Source organism: Macaca mulatta, chromosome 14 (genome assembly GCF_049350105.2).
Source record: "Macaca mulatta isolate MMU2019108-1 chromosome 14, T2T-MMU8v2.0, whole genome shotgun sequence".
In the NCBI taxonomy this organism is placed as follows: Eukaryota; Metazoa; Chordata; class Mammalia; order Primates; family Cercopithecidae; genus Macaca; species Macaca mulatta.
Window position 1 is genome coordinate 129,424,729 of NC_133419.1, and position 22,594 is coordinate 129,447,322.

The window sequence follows — 22,594 nt, forward strand, 5'->3', positions numbered from 1 at the left end:
CACACCGGGCCCGGGTATCAACAAAGAGCTTCAGAAAGCTTTGCAGCAGCGCTCAAGCGGGTGACACCTCAGCTCACTCGGCCTCCATCGTAGGAAGCAGTAGTCCGCATCCTTGCTCCTCTTCCTTTTCTCTCCTGAGAGAGTCCTGCACTAAAACATCTCAATCCCTAGGAACACCACTGGTGACAGCCAACACCAAGACGAGGCCCTTGTCTCCTTTACACTGCTAGGGAAGACACTGCCACCTCTGTGACACACAACCTCCTTTGTGTTCTGCAGCCAGAGCCCAGTTTACAAGGTTCACATGTAACCAGAGCCAGGCGAGCTGGCTGACCGAGGTGCATGCTGTTCCCCGCCTGGCCTGTGCACCTGCTCCTGCTAACAGAAGCATCAGTGGGTCATGCGGACATCCTCTCGGAAGAAGACACATGCAACACTGTGCTCCAGTGTAACCTCCTCCAGGAAGCCCTCCTGCACCTTCCAGGGAGTTCTGGTGAGCCCTGAACTCCCTACTCATCAGAGAGACCCCAAGGAGAGTATTGAGGTCTGCTAGTCCTCCATGTCCTGCCTGCCCTGAGCCTGGAACCAGCCTGGCTCAGGTAGGGACCTGTTCTCCACCAAGTCTATGTAAGAGAGTCCCTGAGGTGCCTTCAGGCCAGCCCTAAAGGTGGCCCAACCGACTTCTCCATTCAGGACTGGTTGACATCTATTATGGGCTAAAAATTGTGCCCCTCTCCCCCAAAATTCATAACGTTGAATTCCTAACCCCCAGGAACTCAGGATGTGACTACAGTCATCCCTCAGCATACCTGGGGGGGACTGGTTCCAGAACCCCCTCATATAGCCAAATCCACACAAACTCAAATCCCACGTCATATTCCAAAAGCCTGCCCTCCGAATATGAGAGTTTTGCATCCCACAAATACTGTATTTTCAATAGTGTTTGGTTAAAAAAAAAATGCGTGTATAAGTGGACCCACAAAGGTCAAACACATGTTGTTCAAGGATCAACTGCATATTTAGAGATGGGAACTTTTAAAGAGGTAATTAGGTTAAATGAGGTGGCCCCTAATCTAATCTGACTGATGTCCTTACAAGAAGAGGAGATTAGGACACAGACAAACACAGAGAGGAAAGGCCATGTGAGGACACACCAAGAAAGTGACCATCTGCGAGCCAAGGAGAGAAGCCTTTTGAAAAAAAATAAACCTTCTGGTACCTTAACTTCTAGCTTGCAGAACTGTAGGAAAATATATTTGCTATCAATATTTAAGTCACCCAGTCTGTGGTATTTTATTATGGTAGTCCTAGCAAATGAACACAGTACCTAACAGACCAATTAAGGAATGAACAAACCCTAGAAACAGCTCCCACTGACAAAAGTATCAGTGGGTCACCTGTTATGCCCAATAACAGAAAAAAAAATTCACACACACACACATAACACTATATATATATATATAATACACAATCACATATATATGATTATTTGCCTTCTGAAATTATATCCCCCAGCCACATCAGAATATATGAAAGTACCAAGAATTCAGACAAAATTTACATTAGAGAAATTTAAAAACTCCAGATACTATCCTTCTAAAAGGCATCACAAAAAAATCTCCTTATAAAGAACATGTTTCTCTAATAAACTTTAGACTGTTGGCTGGCTTTTTAAAATTAAAATTTTAAAACAGCTTTTGATATATCTACTACACAGAGTGAGGTCCGCTAGTAAGCTAAACTCATGGTTTTCACCCCTACTGAGGCCCCTCGGGCTGCTGCAGAAGGCCTGAAGGAGGCCAGTCAGGCAGGCTGCACGGGGATAAGGCCCAGCGTTTCTGACTTGAACCAATCAGGGTAGCTCCATGGTTACCTTTTCTCACATTGAGGTTCCGCGCACGATTCTATTTGATTAATAATTCCACTGGATTAAAATAAAAAGTATAAAAACCACCGAACTAAGCTATTATTTCAGTTAAACGTGAAAATCAGGATGTGGAAATACGTCTGATTTACAGTTACCATGATTGTCTTCCTCTCTCAACAGAGTATCTCCCAGGAGGGGCACAGGCTTACAATTTAAAAATACCTAACAAAGGTAGGGGACGTCGTGAACAGTCTGAAGAGCTTTTCCCCAGCATACAATTGATTAATTATCACATAAAAACATAACACGCAGTAATAGCAATGTTTCCACCAGTAATCATACATGCTTTGCAGTCCGTAGTTGGCTAATCTTTACATATACTGCTCGCTGGTTGAGCAGGAAAGATGTTCCTTTTTATACGGTAGAAAACTGATGGGAAGAACGTTAATAATCTGAGAGTGAATGCAGAAATCATGCTTAGTGCTCTTCAGGCAATGAGATGGAGCAGACTTAGATCTGAGTCCTTACTCCCTTCACTTACTGACTTAGCATCCTGACTACTTATTAAACATCTCGAACACTGTTTTCTCCCCATAAAACGGGAGGAGAGTAACTACCTAGAAGCTTTGTGAAATTAAAGAAAACACTGCATGTAAAGTACTGAGCTATACTTTGCAGGTAACAGAGGCTCAGCATGTCTCCCCTTTCACACCTGTCCCTGCAATTAACCATGAGTGCTCTTAGAAATGGACTAATTGTGCAGAAACAGCAAGGAATGCTGAACTGTGGATTCCTGCCTTAAAATACTGATTTCCTTTTTTTTTTGAGACGGAGTCTTGCTCTGTCACCCAGGCTGGAGTGTAGTGGCGCAATCTTGGCCCACTGTAATCTCCACCTCCCAGGTTCTAAGAGATTCTCCTGCCTCAGCCTCCCGAGTAGCTGGGATTACAGACATGCACCACCAAGCCCAGCTAATTTCTGTATTTTTAGTAGAGACAGGGTTTCATCATGTTGGCCAGGCTTGTCTTGAACTCCTGACCTCGTGATCTACCCACCTTGGCCTCCCAAAGTGCTGGGATTACAAGTGTGAGCCACTGCCCCCAGCCTGAATTTCTTTTTAAAAAAAGTTTGACAGTAACATTTAAAGACTTGCTCCTGGCTACACGGGCACCCCCCACATCAATGCCTCTTCTCACAGGTACACTCCAACATGATCCATGGAGATACGATTGCCTTTCTAAGACCAATCAAGATGAAAAATAGCATTCCTATAGGAAAGATTTTTCATTATCAGTTACAAATCAGTCTTTGAAGTTAGAAATTTCATTTTTGTTTTCAATAATTTGTTTTGGCAATAAACTAATTTTTAACTAGTTTTAGACTAGTTAATTTATACTCACTTTGAAAAAGAATTAGTTTGTTTAGGCAATAAACTAACTGTGAGTCTCAACACCACTTTGGAGTATAAAGCTATACACGTAGCAGAGAATCAGTACTCAATAAATACTTGTTACACAAACAAAGGGAAGACAATCATAGAATTTAAATGTTGAGAAGGAATAGAGAGATTGTAAATGAAACCCTCTGATTTTAAGAAGAAACTGAAGTCCAAACAAAGCAAATGACTTCCCTAAGGTGAGAGAGAGAGAGATAGATATAGATATAAGAAAGTTATTAGTAACATCAAGACCACAACATAACTATTATTTTAAAGCCAAATTAATCTTTTGATCATCTTTGAGACCCTTAAGTCTATTGTTCATTTCCACTAACATGAAGAACTGACCCCTTAATAGGAAAAAGATAACTGTAGTCTTCTATTTAGTTTTATATTTAATCAAAAGCACTTATTATTCATAACTGTTAAGAAATCAGAGCACAGATGGAAGAGGATCCCAAAAGCACAAACAAGAAGAGCTGTAGGGTAATGTGACAGGGTTTTTCTGGTCTTAACAACCAAATTAAATTACTGTAGATGCTTTCATACTAGGGAAAGCGATAGATAAAATTAAACTTATAAAATAAAAACCAGAATTCTTTAAATTTAAAAATCAACACTTATTGATAAAAAAAAAAATCCATCAGATCTGGTCTAAGTACGTTCTATTTTTATTCTCACATATTTAATCTTCAAGATAACCATGTGAGGCAAACAATAGTCCCATAATCCCCATTTTACAAATGAGGAAACTGAGACACAGAGAATTAAATAATTTGCCCGAGATAACACAGGATTAAAACCCAGACAATCTGGAGCCAGAGCCCACACTCTTATCTACCATTTTATAATGTTTTAAATTGTATTACTATGTTTTAATACAATATATTTTATTGTAAAGCTAATAATTCATTTTTATTTAATATGTAGTTAGAACTCAAAGTATTTATACAATGCTTATCAAATTTCTAACAACATCGCATGAGCATTTTATTATGTAGTATTTAGTAACACTTGTGTAAGTAGACCACAAAAAGCCACAGGCTATATATTAAGGATACAACTTTAAGGCATTTTCAGAGACTCCTCATAAAAATTAGTTGCTAAGTCAGTCTAACAGATGCCATTATCAGGTCCCAAACTGTTTAGCCACAAAGTAGTCCCTCCTTATCTGCAGGAAATATGTTCCAAGACCACTCAGTGAATGCCTGAAATCACAGATGGTACCAAACCCTAGGATACTTTTTCCTATACATGCATATGTGTGATAAAGTTTAATTTATAAATTAGGCACAGTAAGAGTTCATTACAGTAACCAATAATTGAGTAAAACAATTAAGTCAAATAAGGGTAACTTGAACACAGCACCTCAATACCTCAACAGTGAACCTGATAACTGAGAGGGCTATGGAATGACTAATGGGGCAGGTAGCATCTACAGTGTGGTATGCTGGACAAAGGGATGATTCACGTCCTGGGTGGGACAGGGAGAGATTTTATCACACTACTCACAACAGCATGCAGTTTAAAACCGATGATTTATTTTTGGAATTACCATTTAATGTTTTCGAACCTTGGTTAACCTCAGGTAACTGAAACCATGGAAAGGGAAGCCGTAGATAAGGGACTACTGAATATAGAAAAAGAAATGAGATTGCTTTAGATTCTGTTGTTGTTCTGTAATTAAAAGTAAGTTTACAAAACAGTTACAATGCCTTTTTATAGAAAAATATTAATGAAACTGACTTAATTCCAGAAAGGAAATATATATGAATCATGATTAAAAACCTGTATTAAAAGCAAGGTCACTCCCCAGGCCTTGTAACCGAAAAGTGGCCATCAGGTCTGAGACTCTATTCATATTTTGGCTACACCACCATTTAAAGATGAAGGAGATAAGAAACAACCAAAATAGTAATTAGAAAAGGAAATCTAAATCTATTATCATTACCATCTGCAGTTTCTATCGTTGCAGATAAAATTTCTGATGACAAAGTCCATTACAAGTACATGTAAACAAAAGTATTACTGAAACATAAAGAAAACTTTTCTTTGAATTTTCCCACACCTAATTTGTTGTTGCCTACCTGGAATCCATGCTTGCCTCTCCACCATGTGCTTAACACTTTCGGAGGCATGTCAATAACGGAAACAATGTCTCCCACCTAGGAGAATCAAAATTTTAAGCAAAAAGGTTTTAGTTAAAATTTAAACCAATTGTTATACCTAGAATTTAAATCTGAACTGTATGAAAAGGTAAATTACTATTCATGCTCTGGCCAGTAATTTCCAAAAAAAGTACTACTTCCTTTTAAAAACAATTTAATTATATTATGATTTGTGAAAGAGAGGTCTACAAAAAGTTAAGCAACACAAAGACTGTGATTCAACTAACACATGTGCAGTAACTTCAGAAAGCCAGATTAATAGCATAAGATTTTTAAATGTTAGGCATCACACCATTATCATCACTTCTGTTAAAATATTGTTACTGCTGTCACTGAGAGTGATCAGATTCACTTATAAAAGATAATTTTAAATATTCATGCTTAGAAACAATAACAGATTCCCTTAATATTACATTTAGTGGGTGCTTACCCTGTGCCAGGCACTGTACTGAGTTCTTGACATATCTTATTTAATCATATAGAAAAGGGCCTAAGATGGGTTATGCTTAGTAAGTATAAAATTTGATGACAACTACACTTCTTTCAATAGATAGTAAAATATAATTATATCCACTAAAGAGCTAACTTTCTTCACTGTAAAAGAAAAACTAGTGAGTTTATATAAACTCATATAAAATCATAAATATAAAAATTACAATAGTTTTAATAATATATTCAACAGAAGTTATATTCTTCAATCAAAAGAAATGCTGATATCTATGATAAAACATAGTTAAGAACTTCAGAGCAATGTTACTAACATATACTATAGAGCTTTAGGAATTTTTCTTTTGTATATTCACAACTGATCTTTCAAATCATGTATAAGCCATTTCGTAAAGCCATATATGCTGACATCATCATTCCAAGACCTACATTTCTTTCTGTGCAGAACTTAAAAGTTTGAAAACAGTTTAGATTCTATGCAGTAAAAAGTTATATTGTTATTTCTTAAATTGAATTAACTGTCAGCATTTTTTTCCTCATTAGCCAATATATATTTTTAGAGGAACAAATTTAATTCCCCTCCTTTTATATCTGACAGCAAGGTGTGTTCATTTCACCTTTTATCTGTTCTTTAACTCAATCTTTCAACAATATAGGAAAAAAAAGTACCACTGGGTATTGTTTTTCGGTACAAAAACACAAAAAGACAGACCTTGCTTTCAAGAAGCTCACTGAGACAAAGAGAACAATCATGATTAAATGTAGTAAGTGATGTGTCAGCAATAAGCCATGAGCACAGTTCAGAATGACATTCAATTCAGGTTTTTGGGAGGTATGTATTTGCATGGAGTGAGGGGAGGGAGATCAGGAATGACTTCCTAGACAAAAGAGGAGACATTTAACCTCAGTTTTAAAGGATAAGTACTGTCATTTAAACAAAAATAGAAGATATTACAGGCTGAAAGATAAAGGACTATGGAAAAACCTGGTGCTTTTCATTTTTTTTTAAATTAAGGAAATGGTTAAGAACAGTCAAAGATGAGGCCAGAAAGGTAGCAGGAACCAAATAACAAACAACCTCTTTAGCTATTTACCTCTAAGGTCAGTTCATCAGGGGCTCGAGCGGTGTACCTCTTGATAACATGGGCAGCACCAACAGCAGGAGTGTTGATGGATGACTCCTCATGAACCAAAAGGTGATTTCCCTTATTATCAATCTATCACAAAGAAAATGTACTCTGAGATAAAGACACTGGACCTGAAAATGCTTCTTTGACTATCTAGAAGAGAAATTCATTTTAATTTAGAGATACAATAACCCAAAGAGTCTTTAAAAAAAAAATCCTACCATTTACTGGGTAGTTAAAATATGCTAGTCATTGTGCTGTGCCTATAACATATATGGTTTAATTTAATCCTCACAACTCTAAAAAATACTTATCATCATTTAAAGGTGAGGATGCTAAAGATGAAAGAGGCTATGTAATTTATAAGAGATTCAATAGTTTTTCCAAGATCTCAATGCAGGTTGGCCCATAGTTCCATATTCTTTCCACTTTCCATCTTGCATTCCCATTTTCCAGTGGGAGGAGAAAACAATATAACTCTACATATGCAAATTAAGAATAAATATGTAATCTATTTACTGAATAACGTTTCACTCAACAGTTACTCTTAAAGAGGACCCTTTAGGAAGTTGTCCCTTGCTCATAAATAACTGAAAAACATTTTCAATTACTAAGTCAACTAAAAAAAAGTACTGAATATATACATTAGTATATTAAACACCAAAACAACAGGTATCATTGATATTCATAAAATATATTAAGATTAGTTTCTAAGATTATCAAAGAAAGATTTGAGATGAACAAATATTTCCTATATCACATATCTATCCTCCCAGACGATGAGAATACACTCCATTTCTTTGATTCCTGAAGCTCAATAGATATCAAAATTATGTTAATATCAAATTTCTTAAGTAGATAATTTAAATATACATTTTTCACGAAAAGTGAATTAGGAAATACCTCCATCCAGGTAAGGGCGGGCCCACAGTTGATCTTGTTGCCAGCGATAGCTGAAAGGCGTGACAGGTAAGCCATAAGCATCTGAGTGACCGACTGAAAAGAAAAAGATTCAGTGTAACTCTGAGGAAAGATACTATGCTCTCTGGCAGAGAAAACTGATGGTTTCTGGAAGAAAAAAATCTATAGATCTTTAGGCATTTTAATAGTTACAGAGGATTCTTCACAGAAACTTACCAGTAGCACTATGGGCACTTAATAGCAACTCAGCCCCGTCTCATGCAGAGCTTCAACTTCTAGCCCCTTATCAGCGATCGTACTACCCCATGGTTTCTAATTTCATCACTTTCTATTTCTGTACTGAATATGCAAAAAGATAACTATAGCAGATCCATATTTGGCTTTTCTGCCTAGATTTCCCCTACTACTCGGAAACCCTTTTCCCCAAGACCCACTGTCATCTTCCATGCATGTGGCTGTGGCAGGAGCAGCCACGTTCATATGTGATCCTACAGTTTTCCCCTACTCCTTAGAAACACTTTTGCCCAAGACCCACTGTCATCTTCCATGCACGTGGCTGTGGCCGGAGCAGCCATGTTCATACGTGATCCTACACCACGGTTCAGCTGACTGGTCCAGGAATATGCCCCAATATTAGCTGGACCAATCAAGAGTTAATCCAGGAATTAGGACACAGATTCTAGCTCAGTCTGGCTGCTCCCTTAAAAGGGGATAAAAACCTGGGACCTCTTGGTGGTGGCCATGTTTTAGGATAATCTGAGAGAAAAAAATGCAATAGTAAAAAAATGAAATGAAGCAGAAATGAGAAATGCAGATAAAGGGACTTTTAGACTTTCTATGGTACAAAGAGATCCGTGTTTTAAGACACTCCTGAGACCCTGCTGCAGTGTCCGTTATATTTTAACACTTAATGAACCCACTAAATCTCAGAACATTGCTTTATTTAGATCTGGTGGGGGGAGTGGTTTACACCAATTTTTAATTATTTCCTTGCATCCACTCTCTCCTCCTATAACTCCCATCAGCAGAAACCTCTCTGGACCTATTCTCCATGACTCCCAACTGTTCTCTCACAACTTGTTAACTTTCTGTCCCTTCCAGGGGTTGTATTCTTATTATAAATGACTTGGTTTGATCACTCAACTCCCTGACTTTCTCTTCAGCTGGGTACATTCTGCATGGAGTTCAGTCATTCAGGTCTGCTCTTATTAAAATTAATGTAAATGATCCTATATTCGTTTACTACATCTCTGATTTTATTTATTTAAATCCATTTCATGGATGTGACAGCTTCATTTTCTCTCAGAGGATAGTAATCATCCTTCGAAAAGCCTTGTTTGTACCTCTCGGTTATTTTATTTCTTCAGTTTCTATGTGTAAACTTTCTAGTCTCCTTATGCTTTGCAGTCATGCTGCACTTACATGTTTAGGCTATATTTACTCTTCCCCATAAACCTTATCCCATCTGCTTTTAAAGATTCCTCACAATTTTTGATTCCCTGATGGTACTTTTGGTTTAATGATGCTATAAAGAACCTCTGTTTAGAAATCTTTTATGTTTTTACTAGACATTTTTTGCAGGGGTGAAAGTAGGTGCATATACCCAGCATGCTGTCATAAACTACTCAAACAACACTGTTTTAATATGGATTTCTTTGATCATGAAAGGCAACGTTTTCCATATTTTTGCTTCCATTTTTATGTGCTCTCTGGAGAATGATTTGCTCATGTATATTGCTTGTTTATATATTATGAGTTGTTTTCCCTTATAAAATTATGCACTGAACCTTCTCTTATTCTAAACATTATTATTTAACATAATTCTAAACATTATATTTAACATTACTAACTTTTCAGTTATGAAACAGGCAAGTAGTCCCAGGAGTCATCCTGAGTGTTCAATATAAGCTTTTGTTTAGTATACAGACAAAAATTTCTGCAAACTCAAATACAGTGATTACCTCTGTACTAAATGTACTGAAGTACTAAATGCTTACCTCTGGACTGTCCTTCAGGGTGTCAGAACGGGGAAGCTCTGAGAGCTGGGAAAACCTTCGGTCATAAATACATAGATGAAGATGTTTATCAAGTACCCGAAAATCTTCATAACTTCTTTTAACGATCCAACTTTTTCCCTATTGGTAGAAAAAAGAAACTCATATAATTCATCTCTATTGGGAAATACTTAAGAATCAGGCCTTATTCTATAATGTTATTTTATTCATGAGATTTTATATTTTCTAATGAGAAGTTTCTATTAACTTGATAGTTAATAGCTAAAACTGCGAAACACTCTAATGAGTTATATTACATTAAAAGGCCAATAATGGAAAATAAGACAGAACTCTCCACCAACCCTGTTCCTGCTGCTGGTCAAAATCCACTGCCTCACTTTCAGAACAATAACTGCTAAATGGTTAAGATAACATGTGATCTTAAATCTACCAAAAAGAAAAATAAAAACATAAAATAACTTTGGGTAGGAGAATATTAACCAAAATTAAAGAAAAATAAAATCAGGTTTTTGATTTGTTACTACCAACATTTTCTGTGACTGAGATCGGAAATATACTCAAAAATCAAAACTAATGAAGTCTTCCTCTATAAACATTTGATATTCACATAGCATCTAGAAACCTCAGCTCTCCCTGCCTCTCAGGGCTTCTTCCCTTCTTTGCCCAATCTCACAAGCTCATTTTTAAAAATCACATTCCAAAAGGATACTTATTAGATACCATCTTCTAATCCTCTCTTGAATCTATCACTTCTTGTTCAGTCCCATAACCCAAGCTTCAGTAAGGACCATCATCATTTCTTACCTGAAAGATTACTAATATGATTTGCCTTTGAACTCCTCCCCTGCACACCCAACTACAAAATACAGAGTTTATCAGCTCACACTGCAACAGCAAGTCCTTCAAAAGCTCCTGTGGTGAGTAATGATGAGCACATCCCAACTGTATAGCATGTAGTTTTGCAATTTAATCTAATTTTACGCAGAGTCTTTCGGCTCATAAAAATCTGGAGGGTCTGAAAGAAAAAGCCTTCAGAGTAACCAGTTTCTCCATCTGCCCCAGACAACTGGAGTGGAAACAGAGGGTATCACCTCACGAGAGGGTGCTGATTTCTAATCACAAGTATATCAAAAACTAACATGATAAACTTGCATAATCCCACTTTGGGCTGTAATCCTCCATGGACATAGACAAAAAGCCATTACCAGCTCCCTCTTTCAGAGCGTTCTAAGAATGAAATAATAGATGTGGCTGAGACTTCTACACTTGACCTTGGCTGAAAGGCAGAGAAGCAATGTGACTGAGACTTTTGAAGAACAGTGTCCAGATCCATATTCTAAGAGATGCTAATTCACTAAGTCTGGAAAGGGATCCAGTTAGTTCTGATGATCAGCCTGAATTGAGGGCCACTGGTCTACAGGATTAAACGCAAGCTATCCCCACATATCCCAGCTTTTATCGTCTGGGCCCTGTCTATTTCCAGACTGATCTCACTGGCTACTCCTCCATGCCCTTTCTTGGCTTCCAGTTATATTGAATGATTTGCACGTATTCGATTCATGAGCTGAATGTTCATTTCCTTGCCTTCATGATTCTTTAAGTGCTGTTTGTTCTTCCTGTCATGTTAGCTGTTTCTCTGATGCTTTGCTCAAGCAAACTCCTTTATTTTCTCAGTTCTATCACTACCTTCTACCCAAAGCATTCCTGGGAACCGCCAAGTTATGATGTACAAGCAACATTTTATTTCAAATTTGCCAAACTGGTTTCCAAAGTGGTAACACCAATTTATTCACCCAACAGTAGTATATGAGTTCCCACTGCCCCCAAATCCTTGCAATTCCTGGCATCATCAGAATTTACAGTATGCTAATAAGACAGAGATGAAATGGTATCTTCTTTTAATTTACAATCCCTTGATTTTGAGTGAAGCATAGCATCTTTTCATTTGTTACTAAGATTTCTTTTTGTATGAATTGCCTATTACTACCAAAATCCTGTTCATTTTCTCTATTACAATGACTTTTATGTGTTGACTTCTAGAAGATTTTTGTTTATTAATATATTGGAAAAATAATCTTTATAATTGACATGTATTGTAAAACACTGGATTCAAGTCTGAGACTGTCCCCTCAATTTACAGTACCTCATCAAAAAGAAGGAACATAAAACTTTATTTTCTTCTTTATGAATATAATCACAGATTAGGTAGTTTGCTGAAATTTTCACATAGATATGTGAAAGAACAAGTATGAAAATAAATATCCAATAAAATAATTTAAATTTTCATCTGAACAAGAAGGCCTTACAGCCATCACCCATAGTATTTCAAATTTATCCATTATATCTTCTGATTTGGGTTTGGCCTACAGTGTTTTTAAAACTGTATTTGAAAACATTTAGGTATAGCACAGCAAGCACAAGTTTGCCAATTCCATTACCACACCCAGCCATTTTCCTTAACTAACATTACCTGTATAGATGCTTAATGTATTTAGATTTACCAACTCCTGAAATAAATACATAGCTAATAGCTTGGCTCTAGGACCACAATGTCCCAATTGTGAATCCTGGTTATTTAAGAATTAAATCAAATAAATCAATGTAAAGTACTTAGTGGCAGGCAGATAGAAATAGCTCAATACATGCTAGCTATTACTACTGTTTATTAATTTGGAGAACTTATTCTGGGCTGAACCTACCAAAAGTAGAAAACAAGGTTTCCAAACAAATTCTCAGGATATTTAGAAGAACAAGCAAGCAGTCACCAATGCTCAACAACTCAAAAGACAAAAGAACATTCTTAACAATTACTTTTCAGCACATCGAGGTTTCACTCAGCTACAAGTCAATATATCTTTAGAGATCAAAGACTGTTTTCCATATTGGCTGAACCATCAGCTTTAGCTTTGGAGAATAAAATCTCAAATTTAACATTATCATGTTGAATAATTCAGCATGCCCTGGTGATCATTCATTTATGTTTTGTTTTTCTGCTCCATTTCACAAGAAGATGTAAAATTAAGCTTCAACTCCAAGCATGTGTACAATTATTCCATGGTATTAAAGGTGAGGAGAAATGACCTGCAATTTGGTAGGCTCACATTTATTACTCCTTTTGAAGAAGTGGTCAAGATCACTGAAATGTAGTCCTACATTTTTTGGTGCCTGGTGCTTGTAGAAGAGAAATTGGCTCTGCTTCTAATCCTTTTTCAGTCAACACTCTTTAGGAAATACAGAGTGCTCTGGTGTATTATAAGGTAATCTTTGCTAGTTGGAATATCATTTTCCCCTTGTCTTACATAATAGATTTCTAGAGCTACATAAGTGTGAAACAGAGGAAAGAGAGAAGAAAAAAAGAATGAGAATAGCAGCCAGTAATTGAGAATGCAGGATCTGAATTTATACTACCCTAGGCTACATGCTAGTCACTTGACCACAGATAACTATTCCACACAGTTTCCTCATCTGTAAAATGGGGAGGCTAATAGCACCCGGGGTTGTCAGAAGAATAAGTGAAACAATCCACGTAAGGTGCTTAACAGACTCCCCGGAAACCATTCATGAAATATCAGTTACCACTATTGGTATTTTTCTCACTGTTAAAGCTGTCTGGAATAAAAATAACTTTTGTATGCTATATTGCTCATGTATCTATCATGCATGGAGTGTAGCAGGCAAATATTAGTTTGGTTAAATTGTTAACACTAGAACAATGCCTCCACTAATAAAGATTGATTCTGAAAAAGGTGTTTAAATTTCCAAACTGATCGATTTGGGAGTTCTAAGATGACAGTACAATAATTGATAACAAGATTATAAATAACAGATTTGTATTTAAATTTATGTTGCAATGTCTTATACTTTCTTAGCATTAATTCCTAAAAATGTGACATTAGCAGAAGCTAGGTTAAGGGTAAATTGGATATTTCTGTACTACTTTTATAGCTTTTCTGTGAGTCTAAAATCATTGTAAAATGAAAAGTTAAAATAAATACACACAAAATTCCTAAAAATTGACAGGCTGTACCAATTTTTACTGCCTGGGTCTATTTCAATGCATCCTCACAAATACTAAAAATAATGACTTACAAATTTTCCAGTAGGTGAAAAACTGTATCTTCTCTTAGTTTGCCTTTTACTGACTTAATGAAGCTAAACACAATTTCATATTTCTCACTTTTATTTCTTCTTTTGTAAAAAAACTATTCATATTTTTGCCAACCTTTCTACTGAGTATATTGTATACTACTACAACTTATAACATCAAACTACAGTATAACTGTATGTTTAATCAAATTATTTGATGGAACTATTAGCCTTTTGAGAGCTGTAACAGTGAGTTACAGTCAAGAAAATTCCTTGAATGTATACTGATGTTATTTATTAAATGGTTTAATACACAATATTGAATTTTCTGCTTAAAAGACCTCAAAAAGAAATTAGTCTTGAATGGGATTATATCAAAGTAAAAAGCTTCTGCACAGCAAAGAAAATGATTACCAGAGCAAAGAAAACCTCCACAGATCGGGAAAAAATACATCTTATAAGGGGTTAATATCTGAAATATATTTTAAAAATTCAAAGAATTCTACACAAAAAAACAACAACAAAAAAAACCCCAATTAACCAATGGGCAAAAGCACTGAACAGACATTTCTTAAAAGATAACATACAAATGGTCAACAGATATTATGAAAAAATGCTCAATATCACTAGTCATTAGGGAAGTACAAATTAATACCACAATGAGATATCATCTTGCATCTGTCAGAACGGCTATTATCAAAAAGACAAAAGATGGTAAGTGTTGGCAAAGCTGTAGAGAAAAGGAAACAAAGGAATCCCATACACTTTTGTTGGAAATATAAATTGGTACAGCCATTTTAGAAAACTATATGGAGGTTCCTCAAAAAACTAAAAATAGAATTACCATATGACTCAATAATCCCACATCTAGATATATATCCTGAGAACTTGAAATCAATATGTCAAAAAGATATCTGCTCTCCTTGGTTCACTGCAGCCTTATTTACAATAGCAAAGTTATGGAATCAACTTAAGTGTCCATCAATGGATCAGTAGATAAAAACAAATGTGGTATACATACACAATGGAATACTATTCAGCCTTAAAGAAAATCCTGTCATTTGCAACAACATTGATAAATCTGGAGGACATTATGCGCAGTAAAATAAGCCTGGCAAAGAAAGACAAATATCACATGGTCTCACATGTAGAATCTGAATCAACTAAATTCACAGAAGCAGAGTTGAATGGTGGTTACCATGGGCTGACAATGGGGAAAGTGAAGAGATGCTGGTCAAAAGGTACAAAGTTGTAGTTAGGAGGAGTAAGTAATAAGTATTTAAGGGGGAAAAAATAAATAACTTCAGAATATGAATCACTAAAAAAAGAAATGTGCTGGTCTTATATTTGCTTCAGGTATTCTTCCAATAGAGGTATTTAAAAAATATTTTTAAAAGAGGTATGAAAATATATTGTTATACGTTTTTATTTGTTCTGCCAGCTCAACTTCTAGTTCATTTGGTTTTATGTTACCAAGTACCACATGGAAATGAGAGGTCATTCAAAAATACATTCCTGATACAGTTCCATTTCAGAAGTGATCAATGTCTGTCTAGTTACAAAGTAATCATTGGACTTCTGGTTACTGGTCTGCCATGTAAGGAGCTCAGAAGTCACCACTCCATCCTAACAAGTAAAAAGCTGAACAAAGTGAAAATCGACAGATCTTCCTTAAATCTGTCACAGAAGTGGGTCACAGAACAAATCACTATCCCCCTTCCAAATTAGAGGCAGACAGGTAAATATAAAGAATTGCAACTTACCCAGAGCAGAAATCCACAAGCAGAAACCTCTGTGGGAACAAGTGCTAGGGCAGAAAAACTTAACCTATAATTGATAAATTGCTAGAGGCTCAGGGATGACAAGTCTGAGCATTAAAAACTCTAGAACCCAGTCACTGGGGAGCCACACACTTTTGTGAGCTCTACTAGGTCCTCACAGTAAATATCTGAAAAAAATCTCCTTGTGCTCTTAAGAGGGAGAGGAGACAATAAACTTTTGAAACACACCCAAGTACTATGCTTTTAACAAAGTCTGCCCTCAGGAAAAACTCTTACCACAGCCTCATTTTCTGGAGTAAGAAGAAAATCCAGCTCCAGCTTCTTTGAGCTTTCCACTGGGGAGAAGGGGAATACTAAACTCCAGCCCGCTCCAGTCATCCTGTCCTACCTAAAGGTACAGGACGGAGGGTTGTGGACTGAGATTTACGTGTGAAGTTCACAGTTCAGAGGCACAGGCTCACAAAAAGACTGAGACCTAATCACAGGATTATAGAATGCTTCCCCCCTACACACACCTTACCATCACATTACTAACAGGCTATTTACTATACTTCTTTCACCCAGTACCTTATGTCCACCTTCAACAAAAAATAACAATGTGAACTAAAAGGAAAAAAACACCATTTAAAGAGACTGAATAAGCATCAGAAGAAGAGTCAAATATGGCAGGAATGTTGGAATTATCACACCAATAATTTAAAAGAACCACGATTAACCTGCTAATAGGTTTAAGGAAAAAGTAGGCAATATACAAGAACAGATGTAAGCAGAGAATTGGAAATTATAACAAAGAATAAAAAAGAAACGCTACAGATCAAAAACAGAAATGATGAATGTCTTTGATGGATTCATTAGTTGACTAGACACAACTGAGAAAAGAATTGGAGCTTGAGGATATCACAATAGAAACAATCAAAACTGAAATGCAAAGAGAAAAAAGACTGAAGAAAAGGAACAGAACATCTAGAAACAGTGGAAAAACTACAAAAGGCATGATACATACATATTGAGAATACCAGAAGGAGAAGAAATGGAGAAAGGAGCAAAACCAGTATTTCTAGAATAATGACTGAGACACCAAACCACCGGTCCTGGAAGCTCAGCTCAAAATATACAAAATATATATTTTGCATGGCCTCTCATTTCCATAAAACAGGATAAATTGCATCACCCTCCTCAAAACAACTTCAGAAAATCCAAGATACAGAAAATATCTTGCAAGAAGCTGGAAGGGTGTGGGGGAACACCTTTATAGAGGGTCAAAATCGGAATTACATAATATATTCTCAGAAACCACAGAAGAGAGTAGAGTAAATGTTTTACGTGTTAACAAAATAACCCCTACCCAGCAACCTAGAATTCTGTACTCTGCAAAATTATCCCTCAGAAGTGAAAGAGAAATAAAGCTTGTCAAATAAAAATTGAGAAAATTTGTGGCCAGCAGATCTGCTCTGTAAGAAATGTAAAAGAAGTTCTCTAAAGAAAAAGAAAATGATATAGATCAGAAACCTGTAGCTATATGAAGAATGGAAAAGTAACGGAGAAGAATAAGGGAAGGTAAAATACAACTTTGGTTCATTATTCTTAATTGATATAACAGATAGCAGTTTGTTCAAATAATAGCAACAACAATGTACTTGACTATGTATGTTTCACATATATATATGGGTACGGGGGTATGTGTATATGTATATGTTTATGTATGATTTCTATATGTAAAATGAATGACAGTAATAATACAAAGGACAGAGAGGAATTACAAATAATTTTTATTACAAGGCACCTGCACAATCCATGACGCAGTGTAATTATTTGAAAGTGAACTAGGATTAGTTATAATGTATACCACAACCTCTAGTGCAACTACTAAAAAAAAAAATTGTTTTTTCTTTTTTTTGAGATGGAGTCTCATTCTGTTACCCAGGCTGGGGTGCGGTGGCGTGATCTTGGCTCACTGCAACCTCCGCCTCCCAGGTTCAAGCGATTCTCCTGCCTCAGCCTCCCGAGTAGCTGGGACCACAAGCACATGCCACCACGTCTGGCTAATTTTTTGTATTTTTAGTAGAGACAGGGTTTTACCATGTTAGCCAGGATGGTCTCGATCTCCTGACCACATGATCTGTCTGCCTCAGCCTCCCAAAGTGCTGGGATTACAGGCATGAGCCACCACACCTGGCCTAAAAAAAATTTTTTTTAAATGTAATTGATATGCTAAGAAAGGAGAGAAAATGGAAACATATAAAATGCTCAATTAAAAACACAAAAAGAGAATAGATCATAAATGTTTTCACCACACACGCAAAAAAAGGTAACTGTGAGCTGATGGATATGTAACTTAGCTGCAGTAATCATTGCACAATGCATACACATATCAAAATATCACATTCTACCCCTTAAATATATGTAATTTTTATTTGACAATTATATATATACCACAATAAGTTGGGAAAAAAGACACAAAAAGGAGACAAAGTATGGAAAACAAAAATAGGGACAAAGAACAAAGGCAATAAATACAAACAATGACAGACAGATATTAATCCAACTATATCAATAATCACTTTAAACATCGTGGTCTAACATACCAATTAAAAGACGAATTGTCAGAGTGGATCAAAAACAGGACCCACCTGTCTAAAAGAAATCAACTTTAAAGATAAGACAGATTAAAATGATAAAGATATGCCATACTAATTTTTTAATTAAGAAAGCAAAAATAGCTATATTTACTTCAGTCAGAGCAGACTTCAGAGCAAAGAAAGTTATGAGGGATAAATAGGGGCACAGAGTAATGTCAAATGGATCAATACTCCAAGAAGAAATTAAACAATCTTTAATATTTATGTGCTTACAGACTATGAAAGTACTATGAGGCAAATACTGATTAAATTGCAAAGAGAAATAATTATAGTTGTAATTATTTAACACCCTCTATAAGAAATTATTTAACACCCCCCCATTAGAAATGAATAGAACCAGTCGGCAGAAAATCAGTAAGAAAATAGTTGACTTAACGGTACCATCAATCAACGGGATATAATTGATATTGATAGAATACCTTAACAGAATACACATGCTTCTGAGGCTCATATTGAACAGTCACTGTATCTTGGGGACCACATTCTGGGGCATAAAACATACCATAACGAGTTTTTAAAAAATAGAATTCAAAATATGTCTGCTCTCAGAGTGTCAGAGGAGTCTGAACCAGAAGGACTCATCTTGAAGAAGTGCTGGGTGAAATGAGGGTGAGACCTACTGAGCTGCATTCCGAGGAGGTTAGGCATTCTAAGTCACAGGATGAGACAGGAGGTCGGTACAAAATACAAGTCACAAAGACCTGGCTGATAAAACAGCATGCAGTAAAGATGCCGGCCAAAACCCGCCAAAACCGAGACCGTGATGCAAGTGACCTTTAGTCACCCTCACTGCTCATTATACACTAATTATAATATACTAGCATGCTAAAAGGCACCCCCACCAGCACCACAAGAGTTTACAAATGCAACAGCAACGTCAAGAAGTTACTCTATATGATCTAAAAATGAGACGAACCCTCAGTTCTGGGAACTACCTACCCCCTTCCTAGAAAACTCATGAATAATCCAACCCTTATTTAGCATACAATCAAGGAATAACATAAAAATAGCCAACGAGCAGCCCATGCTGTTGCTCTGCCTATGGAGCAGCCATTCTTTATTCCTTTATTTTCCTAATAAACTTGCTTTCATGTTATGGGCTCTCCCCAAATTCCTTCTTGTGCAAGATCCAAGAACCCTCTCTTGGGGTCTGGATCAGGACCTCTTTTCAGTACTGAGACCACAAGGAATTAAACTATTAGTCAATAATAGAAAAAATTTCCACAAGGAATTAAACTATTAGTCATTAATAGATAAAATAGTTGAAAAATACCAAAAAATTTGGAGATCAAATGACACACTTCTAAATAAAACACAGGTAAAGAAGAAATCTCAAGAGAAATTACTAAATATTTTGAGCCAAATAAAAACGAAAATACAACTTACCCAAATTTGTGGGAGGCAGTAAAAGCAGTGCTTAGAGAAAAATCTATAGCATTGAATGCACACATTAGAAAAGAACAGAGGAGAACAATGGTGGCTAGGAGGCAAGACTAACTTGCAGTTCCCACTTGGACAGACAGAACAGCATGTGGAGACTCACATCATGAACTTTTGCTCCCAGAACCATCACAGGAACATACCAGGAAAACCAAAAGCATTCACAAACCCTTGGAAAAAAGCAGTTTGCTGCTGCAAACTCCATGAGACAGCCGAAAAACAGTGAGTGTCCAAAGTGTGAAATGGGGAAGTCTGCCTCTGAACATACCTCCTCACTGGGGAACCTGAAAATCCAGATCATGGAAGAAAGATTTAACCTTACCTAGAGCAGAAACAAACTTAGAGAGCTGAGTGAAATCTAAAAGTAGCAGCAGCAGCTGGAAGAGCCCTGTAGACACTTTACTGGGCACATCCTGGTCCCTAGGGAGGCCCAGGGAAGCCATTTCTGACTTTACCTCACAGGGGTTCTTTGGGAGAGCTGCCAGTGGAACTGGGGACAGACCACAGGAAAAAGGAAAATTCCAGCTCGATTTTGTAATAACGTTGACGAAGCACAAATTTTCCTGGGCAGAATCCAGGTTGGGTGGGGGAAGCAAACAGGAAGTACAGATAGGAGTACAGAAGACAAGGTAGATGGGGAGGGGTGAAGCCTGAAAGCCTTGAGTGTTTTCTCAGCAGGGAGGCTTGTAGCCTGGGGCAAGATTTCAGCCCTGCTCACCAGCTGCCTGGATATAAACTTGGCACTGTTGATGGGGGGCAGTGGGAGTAAGACTGGCCTTCCTGGCTGCATGGGAGCTGGATGAATTCCGTCACTGCCAGCTTTCCCCAGCTTCCCTAGCGACCTGTATGATGCAGCGGAAGCGGTCATAATCCCCCTTAGATCATAACTCCAATGGCCGGAGAATCACACCCCATCCCCCAAAGCACCCGCAGCAACTCTCACCCAAGCTCAGACACGCCTAACCCTACCCCCGCCTGATGTCTTTCTCTACCTGCCCTGATAGCTGAAGACGAAAGACCTAATCTCTTGGGAACTCCATGGCCTCACCCTTCACCTGAAAAACCAAACTAGGGATCCAGGAGACCTTAGGCCCCTGAGGCCAAGCTTGTACCCCCTCTATACTACCACAGCTGATGCTCTTGAAAGCGCCACCGCCTGGTTGAAAGCAAACCAATTCAAGCCATTACGGCAACTCATTAAAACACTGCTCCAAGAAAGGAGAAAACGACAGCTAATTCCACAACCTGTAACATCCTGGCTAACTACAGGACCTGAATCTGTCCACGTGACAACTTCACTGCTAGCATAACGAGCATTCGAAAAACCCAGTACGCTAAACAGAACTACAACCAAGGACCCTCACAGAGCGCATTTCACTCCTCTGCTACCTCCACCGTGGCAGGTGCTGGCATCCACGGCTGAGAGACCTGAAGACGGATCACATCAGACACTCCCCAGCACCAGCCCGGAGCCTGGTAACTCCGCCAGGTGGCTAGATCCAGGAAAGCAATAACAATCACTGCAGTCCAGCTCTGAGGAAGCCCCATCCCTAGGGGAAGGGGGTGAGCACCACATCAAGAGAGCACTCTGTGGGACAAAAGAATCTGAACAGCAGACCTTGAAGCCAAGATCTTTCCTCTAACATAGTCCACCCAAATGAGAAGGAACCCGAAAAAACAACTCTGGTAAGATGACAAAACAAGGTTCTTTAACACCCCCTAAAAGATCACGTCAGCTCACCAGCAATGGATCCAAACAAAAACAAACTCTCTGAATTGCAAGAAAAATAATTCATAAGGTTAATTATTTATTTATTATTTTTTTTGAGACAGAGTCTCACTCTGTCGTCCAGGCTGGAATGCAGTGGCACGTTCTCAGCTCACTGCAACCTCTGCCTCCCGGGTCCAGGCGATTCTCCCACCTCAGCCTCCCGAGTAGCTGGGATTACAGGCACACCACCACGCCTGGTTTTGTATTTTTAGTAGACAGAGTTTCACCATGTTGGCCAGGCTGGTCTCAAACTCCTAACCTCAGGTGATCTGTCCACCTCAGCCTCCCAACCTGCTAGGTTTAAAGGCGTGAGTCACTGTGCCCAGCCAGAAGGTTGATTACTAAGCTTCTCAAAGAGGCACCAGAGAAAGGTGAAACCAACTTAAAGAAATTTTAGAAATAATACAAGATATGGACAAAAAAATCCCCAGAGAAATAACATAATTAAAAAAAATCACAACTTCTGGAAGTGAAAGACACACTTAGAGAAATGCAAAATACACTGGAAAGTTTCAACAATAGATTCAAACAAGTAAAAGAAGGAACTTCAGAACTAAAAGACAAGGCTTTCAAATTAACCCAATCCAACAGAGACAAAGGAAAAAAATAATAACTGAACAAAGCCTTTAAGAAGTTTGGGATGATGTTAGATGACTAAACGTAACGTAATTAGTATTCCCAAGAAATGAGAGAAATCTAAAGGTTTGGAAAACATATTTGAGGGAACAGTCGAGGAAAACTTCCCTGGCCTTGCTTGAGATCGAGACATTCAAATACAAGAAGTTCAAAGAACACCCAGGAAATTCATCACAAAATGATCATCACCTAGGCCCACAGTCATCAGGGTTTCTACAGAAAAGAACCGTAGAGCTGTGAGGCAAAAAATTAACAGCA

General features: G+C 37.5%; 1 protein-coding gene across 11 annotated transcripts in view; it reads right to left on the minus strand.

Moving 5' to 3' along the window:
- The window catches only part of ARHGAP32 (Rho GTPase activating protein 32), a 307,961-nt gene that overhangs the window by 96,470 nt on the left and 188,897 nt on the right, over nt 1–22,594 (minus strand). For all 11 annotated transcript variants that reach the window (XM_077964660.1, XM_077964657.1, XM_077964658.1 and 8 more), the window contains 4 exons: nt 9,966–10,103; nt 7,951–8,043; nt 7,015–7,137; nt 5,393–5,470 (listed from right to left, as the gene is read on the minus strand). In XM_077964660.1, the coding sequence (XP_077820786.1) occupies nt 5,393–5,470; nt 7,015–7,137; nt 7,951–8,043; nt 9,966–10,103 (432 nt within the window). The remainder of the gene's footprint in view (nt 1–5,392; nt 5,471–7,014; nt 7,138–7,950; nt 8,044–9,965; nt 10,104–22,594) is intronic.